General features: G+C 46.1%; 1 protein-coding gene and 3 non-coding genes across 7 annotated transcripts in view; all 4 read right to left on the bottom strand.

Annotated features, from left to right (window-relative positions):
• The window catches only part of TEX14 (testis expressed 14, intercellular bridge forming factor), a 78,227-nt gene extending 59,148 nt beyond the window's left edge, over positions 1–19,079 (bottom strand). For 3 of the 4 annotated variants that reach the window (XM_075120659.1, XM_075120658.1, XM_075120656.1), the window contains exon 1: positions 4,230–4,400. In XM_075120659.1, the coding sequence (XP_074976760.1) occupies positions 4,230–4,395 (166 nt within the window). In that variant the 5' untranslated portion in view covers positions 4,396–4,400. Of the gene's footprint in view, positions 1–4,229; positions 4,401–17,605; positions 17,743–18,998 lie in introns of those variants that run through there. The other variant, XM_075120657.1, reaches the window with a different exon arrangement.
• On the bottom strand, positions 3,380–3,594 carry LOC125624180 (small nucleolar RNA U3). Its single transcript, XR_007353237.2, has one exon. It is a non-coding gene; the product is annotated as a small nucleolar RNA U3 (small nucleolar RNA).
• On the bottom strand, positions 9,962–10,176 carry LOC125624179 (small nucleolar RNA U3). The gene has a single exon (XR_007353236.1). It is a non-coding gene; the product is annotated as a small nucleolar RNA U3 (small nucleolar RNA).
• LOC125624178 (small nucleolar RNA U3) lies at positions 12,533–12,747 on the bottom strand. Its single transcript, XR_007353235.1, has one exon. It is a non-coding gene; the product is annotated as a small nucleolar RNA U3 (small nucleolar RNA).

Consider the following 19,079-nt stretch of genomic DNA (forward strand, 5'->3'; position numbering starts at 1 on the left):
GGCTGCGCGTAACCAGCAGCCAGGCGATTTGCCTCAACCTCCCACCCCGCCATAAACGTCTCCCCCTTACTCTCACAGATATTGTGGAGCACACAGCAAGCAGTAATAACAGTGGGAATATTGGTTTTGCTGAGGTCTAACCGAGTCAGTAAACTGCGCCAGCACGCCTTTAAACATCCAAATGCACATTCTACCACCATTCTGCACTTGCTCAGCCTGTAGTTGAACAGCTCCTGACTACTGTCCAGGCTGCCTGTGTACGGCTTCATGAGCCATGACATTAAGGGGTAGGCTGGGTCCCCAAGGATACATATAGGCATTTCAACATCCCCAACAGTTATTTTCTGGTCTGGGAATAAAGTCCCTTCCTGCAGCTTTTGAAACAGACCAGAGTTCCTGAAGATGCGAGCGTCATGTACCTTTCCCGGCCATCCCACGTTGATGTTGGTGAAACGTCCCTTGTGATCCACCAGAGCTTGCAGCACTATCGAAAAGTACCCCTTGAGGTTTATGTACTCGGCGGCTTGGTGCTCCGGTGCCAAGCTAGGGATATGGGTTCCGTCTATGGCCCCACCACAGTTAGGGAATCCCATTGCAGCAAACCCATCCACTATGACCTGCACATTTCCCAGGGTCACTACCCTTGATATCAGCAGATCTTTGATTGCGTGGGCTACTTGCATCACATCAGCCCCCACAGTAGATTTGCCCACTCCAAATTGATTCCCTACTGACCGGTAGCTGTCTGGCGTTGCAAGCTTCCACAGGGCTATCGCCACTCGCTTCTCAACTGTGAGGGCTGCTCTCATCTTGGTATTCATGCGCCTCAGGGCAGGAGAAAGCAAGTCACAAAGTTCCATGAAAGTGCCCTTACGCATGCGAAAGTTTCGCAGCCACTGGGAATCGTCCCAGACCTGCAACACTATGCGGTCCCACCAGTCTGTGCTTGTTTCCCGAGCCCAGAATCGGCGTTCCACAGCATGAACCTGCCCCATTAGCACCATGATGCATGCATTGGCAGGGCCCATGCTTTCAGAGAAATCTGTGTCCATGTCCTGATCACTCACATGACCGCGCTGACGTCGCCTCCTTGCCCGGTATCGCTTTGCCCGGTTCTGGTGCTGCATATACTGCTGGATAATGCGCGTGGTGTTTATTGTGCTCCTAATTGCCAAAGTGAGCTGAGCGGCCTCCATGCTTGCCTTGGTATGGCGTCCGCACAGAAAAAAGGCGCAGAACGATTGTCTGCCGTTGCTCTGATGGAGGGAGGGGCGACTGACGACACGGCTTACAGGGTTGGCTTCAGGGAGCTAAAATCAACAAAGGGGGTGTCTTTACATCAAGGAGTATTTCAGGCAGGACTTCACGGAGGGTTCCAATAAGAAATGGTGCACCTAAGTTATTGTTCTTATTGGAACGAGGAGGTTAGCCTGGCCTCTGATTGATACATGGCTAGATTTACCTTGCTGCACCTTCTCTGTGAGTGACTGCAGTGTGACCCAGAGGAATGAGTCCCCTAGACAGGGGAGGAGGCAAATGAGTACAAAACAAATCTGGTCTATTTCTTGTTTTGATCCACTCCATCTATCTTTTACATCTTTGGCTGGCAGCAGATGGTGCAGAAGGACTGCATGCCATCCACATCTCATGGCTGCTCAGCAGAAGATGGTACAGTACGACTGCTAGCCATTCTCATCTCTTGCCTGCCTGGCAGAAGATGGTATAATATGACTGCTAGCCATCCTCATCTCTTGCCTGCCTGGCAGAAGATGGTACAGTACGACTGCTAGCAATCCGTATCACCTGCCTGCTCACCATAAGACGGTTCAATAGGACTGACTGCAGGACTAAAGAGAATGACCTGGTCAAGTCACTCCAAATTTAGTCCCTGTGCCCATGTCTGCCCAGGCGCTCCCAGCCGACGTGGCCAGGAGCACCTCGGACACGACGAGGACGGCTACCAGTCGTACTGCACCGTCTGCTGTGAGAAGGCAATGGGTTGCTGCTACTGTGTAGCAAAGCCGTACCACGTGTGCCAGCACCCAGGAGACATAGGGTGACGGTTACCTGAGCGGGCTCCATGCTTGCCATGGTATGGCGTCTGCACAGGTAACTCAGGAAAAAAGGCGCGAAACGATTGTCTGCCCTTGCTTTCACGGAGGGAGGGAGGGAACGGGGGCCTGACGATATGTACCCAGAACCACCCGCGACAATGTTTTAGCCCCATCAGGCATTGGGATCTCAACCCAGAATTCCAATGGGCAGCGGAGACTGCGGGAACTGTGGGATAGCTATCCACAGTGCAATGCTCCGGAAGTCGTCTCTAGCCTCGGTACTGTGGAAGCACTCCGCCGAGTTAATGCACTTAATACACTTAGAGCATTTTCTGTGGGGGGACACACACTCGAATATATAAAACCGATTTCTAAAAAACCGACTTCTATAAATTCGACCTTATTCCGTAGTGCAGACATACCCTTACAATGTATGATAACTCCTTACCAAACAACTGTCCCACCTTGTATTTAGTTGTGACAGTCTGAAGAAGAGTTTTGTGTAAGCTTGTCTCTTTCACCAACTGAAGTTTGTCCAATAAGAGATTTAATAATTCTACTAAGATGATGTTGAAGTAAAAAGAAAACGGTACAGAGTTTAAGCATAGAAGTTTCTGGTTATCAGGGATTAAGGTAAAGATTATCAAGGGGTGAGAAATTCGGTTTAGGAATGGGTGGCGTACAGAATACAATATCCCTGATTGGGGGTAAAAGGTTAATGTGTCAAAGTACAGACATTGAGATATGGGGGTATGTCGTTCATATAATGGCTATGTTCAGGTGTGGAGTATAATGAGTGGATGGGGGGAGGGATAGCTCAGTGGTTTGAGCATTAGCCTGTTAAACCCAGGGTTGTGAGTTCAATCCTTGAGGGGACCATTTAAGGGATCTGGGGCAACTATGGGGGATTAGTCCTGCTTTGAGCAGGGGGTTGGACTAGATGACCTCCTGAAGTCCCTTCCAACCCTGATATTCTATGAGGATAGATTTACCCTCATTTGGCGAGATTTAATATTCAGTGAGTTCATGGTTCCAGTTCATATGGTCCAATGGAAAAAGTCTCTCAGTCCCTTTCCCATAGTTAAGGAGTACTTGTGGCACCTTAGAGACTAACCAATTTATTTGAGCATGAGCTTTCGTGAGCTACAGCCGTTACATCACCCACTTTGTCTCTCAGATCCTGGTTGCTACAGCCGTTACATCACCCACTTTGTCTCTCAGATCCTGGGAACCATACAGCTACCACCGGGATAAGTTACCTACCACACACAGCAGATTTAAAAAAAAAAATTTTTTTTCTTTTTTCTAACAACATAAAAGAGCTAACCACTCAGTCTGTGTTCTCTCCCTCCCAGCTTCCAAAAGGAAGAAGGAACGGTCATCAATAACAGACAGCAGCTGCAATAAAGCAACACTGTCTGCTCGCTTCACGCTCAGAAGAGAACACTTTAACTCCTCCTCGTGGTTAGCGAGGTCGGACACTTTCGGCTACACTTCTCTAGTTACAAACTATAGAAATGATCCCTGAAAGTATAGTCTTAACAAAATACTCCTCGGCTACACACCCAGGCGAATAAGCACAAGGTTTCTTGTCATGGTGAATGTTTTCATACAACAGCTTTCACCCTTACCAAACTACAGGACAAAACTCTGAAACCAAGTGCCCCTTTCATTAAAGCACAATTCAGACAGCTTTAGAACGCTGAACATTAGAAGATTTTTATGTCGCTATTTACAGAAACACGTCTCCTGATTAGCATGTGGAGCTCCTAGCAACCAATCAAACCCTCTTGCTTTTACTTCCTGAAACTGCGATACTTCTCACAGGCTCCTCTGTACCACATGACAGCTTGTCAGGCACAGACAATGCCAACAGTACCGCCCTTTCTAGGATACTCTGCAGCTGTTGCTCTCTCCTTTGCTCTCAAATTCATCTGCACTGAAATTTTGTAGGGTTCCATGTTACCAGTACCGGGTTTACCATGGCGCGGGGCCCAGACTAAGAAGGGCCCCGGCCAGCCCAATCCCCCAGCCGGCTGAGCCGGCCAGGAAAGCTGCCCCCGCCCCTGCTCCACCCCAGCCCCGCCCCCACGCTGTCCCTTCCCCCCAAAACCTCCTCCCCTGAGCTGTGCGTCCTGGAGGACTGCAGCAGGGGTTGGGCCCGCCCCCACTCACCAGGCAGCAGGAAATGTAGCAACTTGGTCCCAATCCGCTCCGCCGGCTCCCAGCCGCGCCACTGGTGAGTGCGGGGGGGCAGTTCTCCCCTCCCCCAAAGTCCGGGAGCCAGGGAAGTAGAGCGGAGCGGGCTAGGGCCGGATCTCTCCACTTCCTGCCACCCCATGAGAGCGGCGTCGGGGTCGGGTTCGCCCTGCAATCACCGGCGGCAGGAAGTGGAGCGACCCGGCCTGAACCCGCTCCACTCCACCGGCTCGTGTTGGGGGGGCAGTTTCCCCCCTGTCCCCGAAGCCTGGGGAGGAGATGGAGGGGTGTGGAAGGGGCATGGGATGGGGAAGCGAAGGGAGATCGGGAACCGGGGCCGGGAGGGACACGGGGGCTGGGGGAAAGAGGCAGGGGGGAGGAAGGGGGTGGGATGAGGAGGAGCTGGAGTGGTGGGGAAGGGGCATGGGATGGGGAAGAGAAGGGGATGGGGAAAGCTGGAGCCCAGTATGCGGCATCCCCTTGGCAGAAGCTGGGGCTCCCCTGTTAAGCAGGCCCATCGAACTGTCACCCTGACAAGCCCCACCTCCCCTGCATCTGTACCACCCTGATGAGCCCCCCCAGACACCCTCCCCACAGAGCCCCAACCACCTGCACCTGGACCCCCACCCAAATGAACCCCACCTCCCCTGCACCTAGACCCCCCTGCTGAGCCCCAAACACCTTCACCTGGATCCCCTGCAGAGTCTCACTGCCCCTGCACCTGGAACCCCCCAATGAGCTTCTGTGCATCCAGATCTCCCACTGAGCCACGTGCACCCAGACTGCCCCACAGAGAACTCTCTTATCCCCACCTGGATCCCCCCACACTAAGTCCTTCTGCACTTGGATCCTGCTGCTGGGCTGAGCCTGCTCACCCACACCTGGTGCGCCTGGCACAGGGGAGCAGGGCCCCAGGGTGTTTCTGTGGCAGGCCTGGCCCTTGCACTGTGGCAGGGTCAGGTGCAGCCTCACTGCCGAGTTCCTATCTTGGGGTGGCGTGGTGGGAGGCTGCAGGGTAATCTCCCACCTCCATGCAACCAGTGGCCTGTACTCCCCACTGCCATGTTGGAGCCTCCACCTTTATTTATTGATAAATAAAATTTGCAGAATTTTAAAATATTGTGCACAGAATTTTTAATTTTTTGGTGCAGAATCCCCTCAGGAATATGGGGTGCTGTGCAGCTGTGATCATGGGACTGTGTGGAAGGTGGTGGGCAGTGGTGAGGTCTATGGGCGGGGGGCGCTGAGTGAGCAGTGTGGTGTGCAGGGTGCTGTGCAGTTGTGGTGGGAGGCCAGTGGGGGAGGTCTCTGGGATGAGTGGCGGCTGGGCATAGAGATCTGTGGTGGAGGTCTCTGGGTGAGGGGGCGCTGGGCATAAGGGTGGGGTACTGGACGGGGGGCGGTGTGGTGCGGGCCCGCCCTCAAAGGGAAGGGGCATGCTGGCAGCACCGGGGTGGGAAGGCCAGTGTGTGTCTGGCAGCTGCAGGTTTGTAAATGGTGCCCTCCTGCTGGGCTGCGCAGAGCGGGGCTGCTCCCATCACGCTGTGCATCATTGCCCCCAGCCCGCCCTTCACTCTGGAGACTGACTATCTCACCCCCCTGCACCTTCCCCATGGGAGCCCACAAGTATATTTGGCGCTGGGCCCACAAAAAGTTAATCCACCCCTCCATGTTACCGGTAGTACTGCACTAAATCAGTGGCTCTCAACCTTTACAGACAACTGTACCCCTTTCAGGAGTCTGATTTCTCTTGCATACCCCCAAGTTTCACCTCACTTAAAAACCTAGTTGCTTACAAAATAAAACATAGTACAAAAGTATCACAACTCAGCACAAATAATAAAAATATAGCCGTAGGGATATATTACTGACCACCTGACCAGAATGGTGATAATAACTGCAAAATGCTCAGGTAGATTAGAGAGGCTACTAAAATTAAAAACTCAATAATGGGGGATTTCAACTATCCACATATTGACTGGATAGAAATCACCTCAGGACAAAATGCAAAGATAAAGTTTCTTGATACCTTAAATGACTGCTTCTTGGAGCAGCTAGTCCTGGAACCCACAAGGGGAGAGGCAATTCTTGATTTAATCCTAAATGGAACACAGGATCAGGTCCAAGAGTTGAATATAGCTGGACCGTTTGGTAATAGTGACCATAATATAATTAAATTTAACATCCCTGTAACGGGGAAAACACCACAGCGGCCCAATACTGTACCATTTAATTTCAGAAAGGGTAACTACATAAAATCCTTTCATGGATTGAGAACTGGTTAAAAGACAGGGAACAAAGGGTAGGAAAAAATGGTAAATTTTCAGAATGAAGAGGGGTAACTAGTGGTGTTCCCCAAGGGTCACTCGTAGGACCAATCCTATTCAACTTATTCATAAATGACCTGGAGAAAGGGGTAAACAGTGAGGTTGCAAAGTTTGCAGACAATACTAAACCGCTCAAGATAGCTAAGCAAAGCAGACTGTGAAGAACTTCAAAAAGATCTCACCAAACTAAGTGATTGGGCAACAAAATGGCAAATGAAATTTAATGTGGATAAATGTAAAGTAATGCACAATGGAAAAAATAACCCCAACTATACATAAAATATGATGGGGGCTAATTTAACTACAACTAATCAGGAGAAAGATCTTGGAGTCATTATGGATAGTTCTCTGAAGACATCCATGCAGTGTGCAGGGGCAGTCAAAAAAGCAAACGGGATGTTAGGAATCATTAAAAAAGGGATAGAGAATAAGACGGAGAATATCTTATTGCCCTTATATAAATCCATGGTATGCCCACATCTTGAATACTGCATACATAAGTGGTCTCCTCATCTCAAAAAACATATACTGGCATTAGAAAAGGTTCAGAAAAGGGCAACTAAAATGATTAGGGTTTGGAACACGTCTCATATGAGGAGAGGGAGGGAGTGAAGAAGAACTTCCTTTTATTTGTTTTAAACCTGCTACCCATTAATTTCATTTGGTGGCCCCTAGTTCTCATATTATGGGAACAAGTACATAACTTTTCCTTATTCACTTTCTCCACACCGCTCATGATTTTATATACCTCTATCCTATCCCCCCTTAGTCTCCTCTTTTCCAAGCTGAAAAGTCCTAGCCTCTTTACTCTCTCCTCATATTGGACCCGTTCCAAACCCCTAATCATTTTAGTTGCCCTTTTCTGAACCTTTTCTAATGCCAGTACATCTTTTTTGAGATGAGGAGACCACATCTGTACGCAGTATTCAAGATGTGGGCGTACCATGAATTTATATAAGGGCAGAAGATATTCTTTTCCATCTTATTCTCTATCCCTTTTTAAATGATTCCTAACATCCCGTTTGCTTTTTTGACTGCCCCTGCAGACTGCATAGATGTCTTCAGAGAACTATCCACAATGACTCCAAGATCTTTCTCCTGATTAGTTGTAGCTAAATTAGCCCCCATCGTATTGTATGTATAGTTGAGGTTATTTTTTCCAATGTGCATTACTTTACATTTATCCACATTACATTTTTTTAAATGAATTCTTTGCATCGGTCTTCACAGTTGAGAATGTGAGGGAGATTCCCAAACCTGAGCCATTCTTTTTAGGTGACAAATCCGAGGAACTGTCCCAGATTGAGGTGTCATTAGAGGACGTTTTGGAACAAATTGATAAACTAAACAGTAATAAGTCACCAGGACCAGATGGTATTCACCCAAGAGTTCTGAAGGAACTCAAATGTGAAATTGCAGGACTACTAACTGTAGTCTGTAACTTAGCATTTAAATCAGCTTCTGTACCAAATGACTGGAGGATAGCTAAGGTGACACCAATTTTTAAAAAGGGCTCCAGAGGTGACCCCGGCAATTACAGGCCGGTAAGCCTGACTTCAGTACCGGGCAAACTGGTTGAAAAGAACAAAACTGTCAGACACATAGATGAATGTAATTTGTTGGAGAATAGTCAACATGGTTTTTGATAAGGGAAATCATGCCTCACCAATCTACTAGAATTCTTTGAGGGGGTCAACAAGCCTGTGGACAAGGAGGATCCAGTGAATATAGTGTATTTAGATTTTCAGAAAGCCTTTGACAAGGTTCCTCACTAAAGGCTATTAAGCAAAGCAAGCAATCTTGGGATAAGAGGGAACATCCTCGCACGGATTGGTAACTGGTTAAAAGATAGGAAACAAAGGGTAGGAATAAATGGTCAGTTTTCAGGATGGAGAAAGGTAAATAACGGTGTTCCCCAGGAGTCTGTACTGGGTCCAGTCCTATTCAACATATTCATAGATGATCTGGAAAAAGGGGTAAACAGTGAGGTGGCAAAATTTGCAGATGATACAAAACTATTCAAGATAGTTAAGTCTCAGGCAGACTGAAGAGCTACAAAAGGATGTCTCAAAACTGGGTGACTGGGCAACAAAATGGCAGATGAAATTAAATGTTGATAAATGCAAAGTAATGCATATTGGAAAACATAATCCCAACTATATGTATAAAATGATGGGGTCTAAATTAGCTGTTACCACTCAAGAAAGAGATCTTGGAATCATTATGGATAGTTCTCTGAAAACATCCACTCAATGTGCAGTGGCAGTCAAAAAACCGAATAGAATCTTGGGAATCATTAAGAAAGGGATAGATAAGACAGAAAATATCATATTACCTCTATATAAATCCATGGTACGCCCACATCTTGAATACTGCATGCAGACGTGGTCGTCCCATCTCAAAAAAGATATATTGGAATTGGAAAAGGTTCAGAAAAGGGTAACAAAAAATATTAGGGGTATGGAGCGTTTGCCATATTAGGAGAGATTAATAAAATTGGGACTTTTGAGCTTGGAAAAAAGACAACTAAGGGGGGATATTTTAGAGGTCTAGAAAATCATGACTGCTGTGGAGAAAGTAAATACGTGTTATTTACTCCTTCTCATAACACAAGAACTAGGGGGTCACCAAATGAAATTAATAGGCAGCAGGTTTAAAACAAACAAAAGGAAGTATTTTTTCACACAATGCAGTCAACCTGTGGAACTCCTTGCCAGAGAATGTTGTGAAGGCCAAGACTATACCAGGGTTCAAAAAACAACTAGATAAATTCACGGAGGATAAGTCTATCAATGGCTATTAGCCAGGGTGGGCAGGGATGGTGTCCGTAGCCTCTGTTTGCCAGAAGCTGGGAATGGTCGACAGTGGATGGATCACTTGATGATTACCTGTTCTGTTTATTCCCCCTGCGGCACTGGCCACTGTCGGAAGACCAGATACTGGGCTAGATGGATATTTGGTATGACCCAATATGGCTGTTTTTATATTCAGTATAAACAAGTCATTGTATGAAATTTGTTACAACTTCACTAGTGCTTTTGATGTACCAACCAACCGCCAGAGCAGTAGAAATGAAAATACAGACTTGCAGAAAAAAAAAAGGGGGGGGGAAGGACAGAAGAGAAGAGCAGAGAAAAAAGTAGAAAAGGAAGAGAACTTGCAGAATCGGGCCCCTACCTAAATTCTGAAATAGATTATAGCAAAAAAGAGATACAGCAGCATAAAAGAACTTTAGAATTCTTTCAGTAACTACTGAATAAAAAAACCTTCTATAATAAAATTAAGATTTAAAAATACCCTAAACCAGCATCATAAACAGTGCCATATTACAAAAAGTAAGAGTTCTAAAAAACTAATTTTAAACTTGCTTTATAAGAGCTAACCACTCAGTCTGTGTTCTCTCCCTCCCAGCTTCCAAAAGGAAGAAGGAACGGTCATCAATAACAGACAGCAGCTGCAATAAAGCAACACTGTCTGCTCGCTTCACGCTCAGAAGAGAACACTTTAACTCCTCCTCGTGGTTAGCGAGGTCGGACACTTTCGGCTACACTTCTCTAGTTACAAACTATAGAAATGATCCCTGAAAGTATAGTCTTAACAAAATACTCCTCGGCTACACACCCAGGCGAATAAGCACAAGGTTTCTTGTCATGGTGAATGTTTTCATACAACAGCTTTCACCCTTACCAAACTACAGGACAAAACTCTGAAACCAAGTGCCCCTTTCATTAAAGCACAATTCAGACAGCTTTAGAACGCTGAACATTAGAAGATTTTTATGTCGCTATTTACAGAAACACGTCTCCTGATTAGCATGTGGAGCTCCTAGCAACCAATCAAACCCTCTTGCTTTTACTTCCTGAAACTGCGATACTTCTCACAGGCTCCTCTGTACCACATGACAGCTTGTCAGGCACAGACAATGCCAACAGTACCGCCCTTTCTAGGATACTCTGCAGCTGTTGCTCTCTCCTTTGCTCTCAAATTCATCTGCACTGAAATTTTGTAGGGTTCCATGTTACTGGTGGTACTGCACTAAATCAGTGTCTCTCAACCTTTACAGACAACTGTACCCCTTTCAGGAGTCAGACTTCTCTTGCATACCCCCAAGTTTCACCTCACTTAAAACTACTTGCTTACAAAATCAGACATAATACGAAAGTGTCAAAACTCAGCACGCTATTACTGAAAAAATTTTTATGTTCTCATTTTTACCATGTAAAAATAAATCAACTGAAATATAAATATTGTACTTACATTTCAGTGTATAGCATAGAGAACAGTATAAACAAGTCACTGTATGAATTTTAATTTGTTACAAATTCACTAATGCTTTCTATGTAGCCTATTGTAAAACTAGGCAAGTATCTAGAAGAGATGATATACCCCCTGGAAGACCATTGCATACCCCTGGTTCAGAACAACTGCATTAAATCACCCTTACTCTTAGAACTGGTGCCACTTGAACCAAGGCATTCTGAACCATTTCAATGCTAACAGATAGAGACAACACAGCTGCACTAAGTCTGTTGTTCCTCCCTGCACAATCCCTGCTTGGAAAGAAGATATCTTCTGGGTCTCACCCTATTTACCATTATGGGCTTCATATGCAGCTTTTTCTGTGTTATGTGAGCCACCTCCACAAAATATATATACTACCTGTATGGCCCTGAGGATGCCACATGAGCCACAGCTGTATGCTGATTGGGCCACAAGTTGAGAACCACTAGTGTATAATTTTGCAAAGTCCATTGCCACAGGGTTTTTTTCCCATGTCTGCCGTGAGACAAGAGCACATGAAATTCACTGCAATATAAATATGAGTGAAACTACCCAAATATATTTACATAAAAACTAGATAGTCTCATTTTAAAACAAAGAAAAACACAGGCCACACAGGGCATGGCGCAAGAGTCTCAAATGATTTATACACCCTCCTGCCCCCCATTCAGCATAAGGATTGACCTAAATGGATAATGACTATTTAAATAGAGTATCTTTCTACTACAAAGCAGAGTAAGACAAAAGATTGAGGCTGTTCCCCTTCACATGGGGGACAGGGAGAGTAGAAGGATTTAGATCCTCAAGCCCCTTCAGATTATGAAAGAAATCAAGTAAACTAATGATTTACTCAAAACCCACTCAGCAAAAAGAAAACCAAACTACCAGCACCTAAGCATTATACAAGCTTCTAAATAAAGCTATTATAGCTAAGCTTCCCCATAACTAGATTTCAGGAACACTAAAAAACCTCCTTTCACTCCCTCTGTGCTCTCCCCTCCCGCTTCTCCAACTAGCACAGTCTACACCAGGGTTTAGGTCAGCTCAGCTAAGTCACTCAGGGGTGTGGATTTTTCATTTACTTCAGATAGAAAAGAGAAGAAATAAGGAAGGAAAACACCCAGGGGGTGAGGGAGATGTTAACATATGTAAATCCCTTCCCCCCATGCCCTTCATTGTCTCCTCCACCCATTCCAGGGTTCTGTGTGCTTGCTATCCACCCACAGCAGGGTCCTCCATTCTTCCCAATGGCAGGGACTCTTAAGCCTCCTTTCTCCCCATTCCACACTCTACCGACTCCATGGAGAGCAAACCACGCACCAGCCAACTGCCAGAGCAGAAGAAGTGAAAATATGTGCTTTCAGAATAAAAGAGGGGAGAAGAGAAAAAAGAAAAAAGAAGAGAACTTGCAGAATCAGGCCCCTACCTAAATTCTGAAATAGATTCTAACAAAAAAAAATATAGCAGCATAAAGAAATTTTAGATAAGAAATCTTTAAAACAGTATTTCTCACACTCCTTTTACTTCTGTTTCAAACCCTACCAGAAACCTTCCAAAATAAATCTTAAGATTTACTATTAAAAATACCCTAAACCAGCATCATAAACAGTGCCATATTACAAAAAGTAAGAGTTCTAAAAAACTAATTTTAAACTTGCTTTATAAGAGCTAACCACTCAGTCTGTGTTCTCTCCCTCCCAGCTTCCAAAAGGAAGAAGGAACGGTCATCAATAACAGACAGCAGCTGCAATAAAGCAACACTGTCTGCTCGCTTCACGCTCAGAAGAGAACACTTTAACTCCTCCTCGTGGTTAGCGAGGTCGGACACTTTCGGCTACACTTCTCTAGTTACAAACTATAGAAATGATCCCTGAAAGTATAGTCTTAACAAAATACTCCTCGGCTACACACCCAAGCGAATAAGCACAAGGTTTCTTGTCATGGTGAATGTTTTCATACAACAGCTTTCACCCTTACCAAACTACAGGACAAAACTCTGAAACCAAGTGCCCCTTTCATTAAAGCACAATTCAGACAGCTTTAGAACGCTGAACATTAGAAGATTTTTATGTCGCTATTTACAGAAACACGTCTCCTGATTAGCATGTGGAGCTCCTAGCAACCAATCAAACCCTCTTGCTTTTACTTCCTGAAACTGCGATACTTCTCACAGGCTCTTCGCTCCCACGTGACGTTACAGTGAACGTTTGTCTGTCAGGCAGAGCCCGACACAGACAGAGCTCTATCTACCGTGCTCTGCAGCTGTTTCTCTCGAGTTCGTCTGCCCTAAAGACTTCATGTTTCACGTTACCGGTGGGAGGTGCCGACTCTGAGGGCGCTCCAAGGCTGGAGCATCCAGGGGGAAAAAAAGTGGCTAATTAGCACCCACCGGCACCCCCCCCCCCATCAACTCCTCTCCCTCCCCCCAGCGTCTCCTGCCCGCTGGCTGGCCTCGCCAATCAGTGCCTTCCGCCGCCCAGATCAGCTTCAGGAGGCGCTCGCGGGGGGTTAAGGCAAGGCGCAGCGCGCCCTGCGGAAGGCTAGAGCCGGGAGTGGGGCATTGTGGGCGGGGCCTCGGCGGACAGGGTGGGAGCACCCTACCAGAAGATTAGAAACTCGGCGCTGCTACGTCGTACTAGTGCAACCTCAAAGTGCTGCAAAGTGGAGACAGAGCGGCGGGATTTGGTTCAGTTGTTCCGCTCTGCACAATTCCTCAAGGTCGTGTACGGTGTATCCAGAAGACAGCAAGTCTCTAGTTTTGCAAGTATATCGCCACAATTTTTCCTCTTGAAACAGCAGCACACATAATTCATAGCAATATAAATGTCAATAACTGTTAGCAAACCGATCCAAATGTTCTTAAATCAAATCTAGAGAGAGCTGACATCGGAGTCAAGTACTTTATACGTTTGCCTCCCTGGAGAGTATTGTGTTAGAATTAATCTGTAGCGGGATCACAGGTATTTAACTGCAGTCTCTCTCCTGGAAAAAGGCAAAGACTTAAAGCTGCTTTGGGGAGAATTTTCAAAGCCATCCAAGTGATTTGGACACTCAATACCCACTAATTTCTAAACTGGCTTTCAAAATGCCACACCACAAAAAAAAGTGTGGGGGGGGGGAAACAAACGCCTCACAACAACGCACAGAAAACTAAGTATTGTATAGATTTAGAAACAAACCCAGCTATTATAAACTTCCTAAAGCATAATTTTAAAAGTAATATTTTAAAGCTTTTTCATTCATTCAGGTTTCAGAGGAACAGCCGTGTTAGTCTGTATTCGCAAAAAGAAAAGGAGTACTTGTGGCACCTTAGAGACTAACCAATTTATTTGAGCATGAGCTTTCGTGAGCTACAGCTCACTTCATCAGATGTTTACCGTGGAAACTGCAGCAGACTTTATATACACACAGAAATCATGAAACAATACCTCCTCCCACCCCACTGTCCTGCTGGTAATAGCTTATCTAAAGTGAAAACCTGGATTTGTGCTGGAAATGGCCCACCTGTTGATCACTTTAGATAAGCTATTACCAGCAGGACAGTGGGGTGGGAGGAGGTATTGTTTCATGATTTCTGTGTGTATATAAAGTCTGCTGCAGTTTCCACGGTAAACATCTGATGAAGTGAGCTGTAGCTCACGAAAGCTCATGCTCAAATAAATTGGTTAGTCTCTAAGGTGCCACAAGTACTCCTTTTCCTTTTTCATTCATTCAGTTAATACAGACAAACCACCCAATCTGTGCTCTCTTCCTACCGCTTCTCCAGCGGGAACAAGCAACGGGCATCAGCGACAGACAGCAGCTGTATTACAGCAACCCCGCCTATTCACATCACGCTTGGAAGAAAACAATTTAAAAGTCGTCCTCCTAGCAGTCCCTTTCGATAGCACATCTCTAGCTAAGCGCCGGCCCTTTCTCCTGCAAAGACATCCTCCCTACTTGCCAATCCCCGTCTGCCCTGATTAACCTCTTAATTACTCATATTTTTAAAACAAGTGGTCATGAAAGAAAATGAATAGTACCTTTTGCAAACAGAGCCTCTTTGTCAACAGATGTCCATATTCTTCACAGAAGTGTGGGGAACACACTTTGTAGTTTGTGCAAGTCGAGTTTACTGCCCACCCCAAGGGCTCCTAGCACCCCTCAATTCCCTCCAACAAGCTCCCTATGTGCCCGGTCCCATCCCACTGTTTTTAGGGACTCCCTGAAATTCCCCCAAATTCATACCTTAAGAGAGAATCTCTGTACCCTTATTCTCCCCATACCAAGTTCCCCACATTTCCTCCCACACCAAGAGCTCTGTTCTCACCCCCATTCCCACTTCCCCATGGCAGGGGCTCTGTGTACCCTCCATTTCCCCCATGCCAGGTTCCTCCAATCTCCATACCACTACGGGTTCTGTGTACTTCCACTTATCCCTTCGCTCCATTCCAGGGCCCCCATTCTCTCCACTACTGTAGAGACTGTGTGCACCCCATTCCACTCTTCTTCCCCATTCCTCCCTCCTTCCCAAGTCAAGCTCTCCCAGTCCCCTTACCTGCCAGGGGTTTTGTAGGCCCCATTTTTCTCCTCCCTCACTTCCACCTGAGGGTCTGCACTAAGGGCTCCGAGAAAGTTGTATACCAACCAACTGGCAGAGCATTAGGAGTGGAAATAGGAGCTACTCGAAAAGGGGGAGAGGGTGGAGAAAAGAAGAAAAAGGGGAAAGGGGAGAGAATTTGCAGAATTAATATAATCCATGCGCCTTTGAAATAGAATGGGAGGGAGGACAAAAGAGAGGGACACTGCATAAAAAAGTGGAATAAGAGGTTCAAGAACTCTTAGCAATTACTAAATAAAAACTGTTGTATTTTTACACTGCATTTTCTTCTCTCAGGCTATTAGAAAACTCACTGAAAAACACCCCCATCCTCCCCCACTACAGAAATAATAATATTAGTTACAATCCCTACATCCCTTATCTAAATATACACATCAAAAACAAAGCTAAACACCAACTTCACAAAAACTGTTTTTTTAATTTAGTTTATACAGACTAACCAGTCTGTGTTCTATCCATCCTACTTCCCCAGAGAGAAGGAAAGATCATCAATAATAGAGAACAACTATACCAAAGCAAATTTAAAAAAAATTAAGATGTTTAAAAAAAGTTAATGGTACAGAGTAGAAGCATAGAAGTTACTTGTTATCAGGAAATAACATACAAGGGGTGTGAAGTTTGTTTTAGGATCGGACGGTGTAAGGAATACATAATCTGTAATATTCCTGATTGGGGGTAAAAGGCTGATAGGTCATAGTACAGATATTGAGAGTATGTTATTCATAGAATAGCTATATTCAGGTTCACAAAGTACACTTTAATACATCCTTAAGGTTAGCAACAGCCATCACTTTCAAGTACACTTATCTACTATAGAAATGACCCCGATAGTATAGTCTAAAAGCAACCTCCCACGGCTACACACCCAGCCTTAAACGCCTATTTTTTGTGGTTACAGTGTGTAATTTAATACATCAAATCTCACTATGATCACAGACAGCGAGACTGACAAACAGTATATCTCAGTGCATGTCTCATTGTGGCACTTAACAGCTGAAGAAACTTTTTTAAATGCCCTCTCTTTAGCTTCTATTACAAATAAACGTTTTCCCGAATTTCACCAATCACTTCTTCTAATTAACAGAGGAACGCCCCTTCAGGCAATCAGATATTTCTTCCATAGCTCGTACTCATAGAGGCGGGACTAACAAACTGGAACTGGCTACGTAGGAAGGACGCATTGGAACAGTTTCGCACAAGAAGCACGCATTGCAAGAGCCAAAAGTGGTGACGTGCTTCAGAAGCGATGTTGGTAGTAAGCAATCCACTCTTAAAGCAATGACGTCTGTTCCCCAGAGATCCCTGTTAGTCTCTCCTCCCATTAGGTACTGTTTTCTTAACATTGGCCCAACTGCTTACCACCCCGCACTCCAAAGTCACTGGCAATAATGGACCATATATTATCAACTGGGTTGTTTGCTTTTCGAGCCTCTCTAGCTTTGCCGTTGAGGCGTACCTACACATGTCGCTCCCCTTAGTATTAATACAGTTATGTTTCTCAAGTTCACTGAAGCCACTAAAACTGGTTATGGGGTGAATAAACTCCCTGTTTTTCCCCTGTGCATCTCTCTATTTCAATATCCGTACACTATTTGGATACGGTACGACTGTAAACATCCAGTATTAGGAACGTCAGATTTTGGATAGAAAATACAGAAGCAATGTTTTTTTTTAATAATAGCAAAATAAAGAGATGTCAAGTATTAGACCATCTGCAAAATATTTACATTCGCATATAGGGTATCACCAGGCTGCCGAAAATTACAGAGAAATAAACTAGACATGAAATGCTTTTCAGTTTGAACCAATATGCTGTAAATTTATAGGCATATACCTATATTTCCTCCTAAAATGTGACTTCCACAATTCTTCAAAATTACAGCCTCAGCATTCTAATTAACTGGTTCTATATTCAACTACATAACTTTCTATTCCACTTATCACTTTTCAGTTCATACCTGTTTTGTGGCTGCAATAAATAACTAATGCCATGTGCCATACAGCCAAATATGTACATCAATCACAAAAATGGAGTAAGCTTTTCATATGGCACCCTAATTTCCTAACACAAAGAAAGCATCATCCATTGTCAAAAATACAAAAGATCATGATATTTGCAACACTTGTCTAAATTCGGCTCTTACCTTTTTTCAGGATTTTTTTCACTTTAACATAGTTTCCTTGTTTAACATATTCGTGCAGTTGAGCTTCCAATGAATCATTTTTGATAGTACCAAGCTGGACTGGACAAGGTATGGGGAGAGGGACAGAATGAGCCATCCTGTTTCAGAGAAACAGATTAATAAATTATACTGAACCAAGGTCACAGCTAGAAAATGCAATGGTACAATCCACTTATTTTAGATTCAAATAGCTTAATAGCTATAATAATCACTACTAAGCGACTGCTTCTTCATCGCGAAATAGAGAAAGGGCAAGGATAGAGCTCGGAAAGCTCACTCTAATGGGCTCATCTGCAGTTCAGCTGATAATAACAAACCCACATGAAAATATGGTCTACACAGAAGGTTCGAATGTACTCATTAGAGACTTTGCTTATTGGACCCCGTGGCATCATAATGGAAATAGACTGAACTGTGTGCGGGGGTAAACAATGGTAGTGAGACAGAATTTAAGAGGACCCCGCTGAAGCAATGGTCAGAGTCCATCTAAGGGAATGATCCTAGCCCTGAGAGGTGCACAGACCTACAGGATCACAGGGCTCTGGATAAGGACAGTACAGAGCGAGTAAAACAGGCTACAGTTACTGGCTGCCTTCTGCTCACAGCCAGAGCCCCCAAACGCTTCTAATCACAGGGCACTCAGCACCTTCCCCGCACCTGGTGCATCCCGTATTCAGCACTTCGTCCCCCTTTTATCCCCTACTCACCGCGGCCGCACGCAACAGACTCCCATACACCCCACCATCCCGCGTGCCCTACCTTCACCCCCGTCCTACACCCCACCACCTCGCGCGCCCCGCACTCAGCACTCCCGCCTTCATCCCCCACCCCGCGTGACCCGCACCCTACACCCCCCCCGCACTCAGCACCCCCGCCCTACACCCCACCACCGCGCGCGCCCCGCACTCAGCACTCCCGCCTTCTTCCCCACCCCGCGTGCCCCGCACCCTACACCCCCCCACCCCGCCCTCAGCACCCCCGCCCTACACCCCACCACCCCGCGTGCCCCGCACTCAGCACCCTCACCCTACATCCCCCGCACTCCCGCCCTACATCCCCTACCTCGCGTGCCCCGCATTCAGCACCCCCGCCCTACACCCCCACACCCCGCGTGCCCCGCACTCAGCACCCCCACCCTATACCCCACCACCCCATGCATCCCGCACTCCCGCCCTACACCCCCACCACCCCGTGGGCCCGCACTAAGCACTCCCTCCCTCACCTGACCTGGCTTCAGGCCAGCAAACACCCGGCACGCCTCCCCCTTACCCCCGCACAACCGTTGACCGCTACAGGCCCCTCTTCGCCTCACTCCTCCATCCCGACCCCCTCTCCAATCCGCCCCCCACAATACCTCGGTCCCCACTTGGCAGCTCGTGGCCGCGGAGCCCTGGCCAACCGTCGAGGGAGGCGACCGTTACTGGCGAGGGACGGA

Source organism: Caretta caretta, chromosome 17 (assembly GCF_965140235.1).
Source record: "Caretta caretta isolate rCarCar2 chromosome 17, rCarCar1.hap1, whole genome shotgun sequence".
In the NCBI taxonomy this organism is placed as follows: Eukaryota; Metazoa; Chordata; order Testudines; family Cheloniidae; genus Caretta; species Caretta caretta.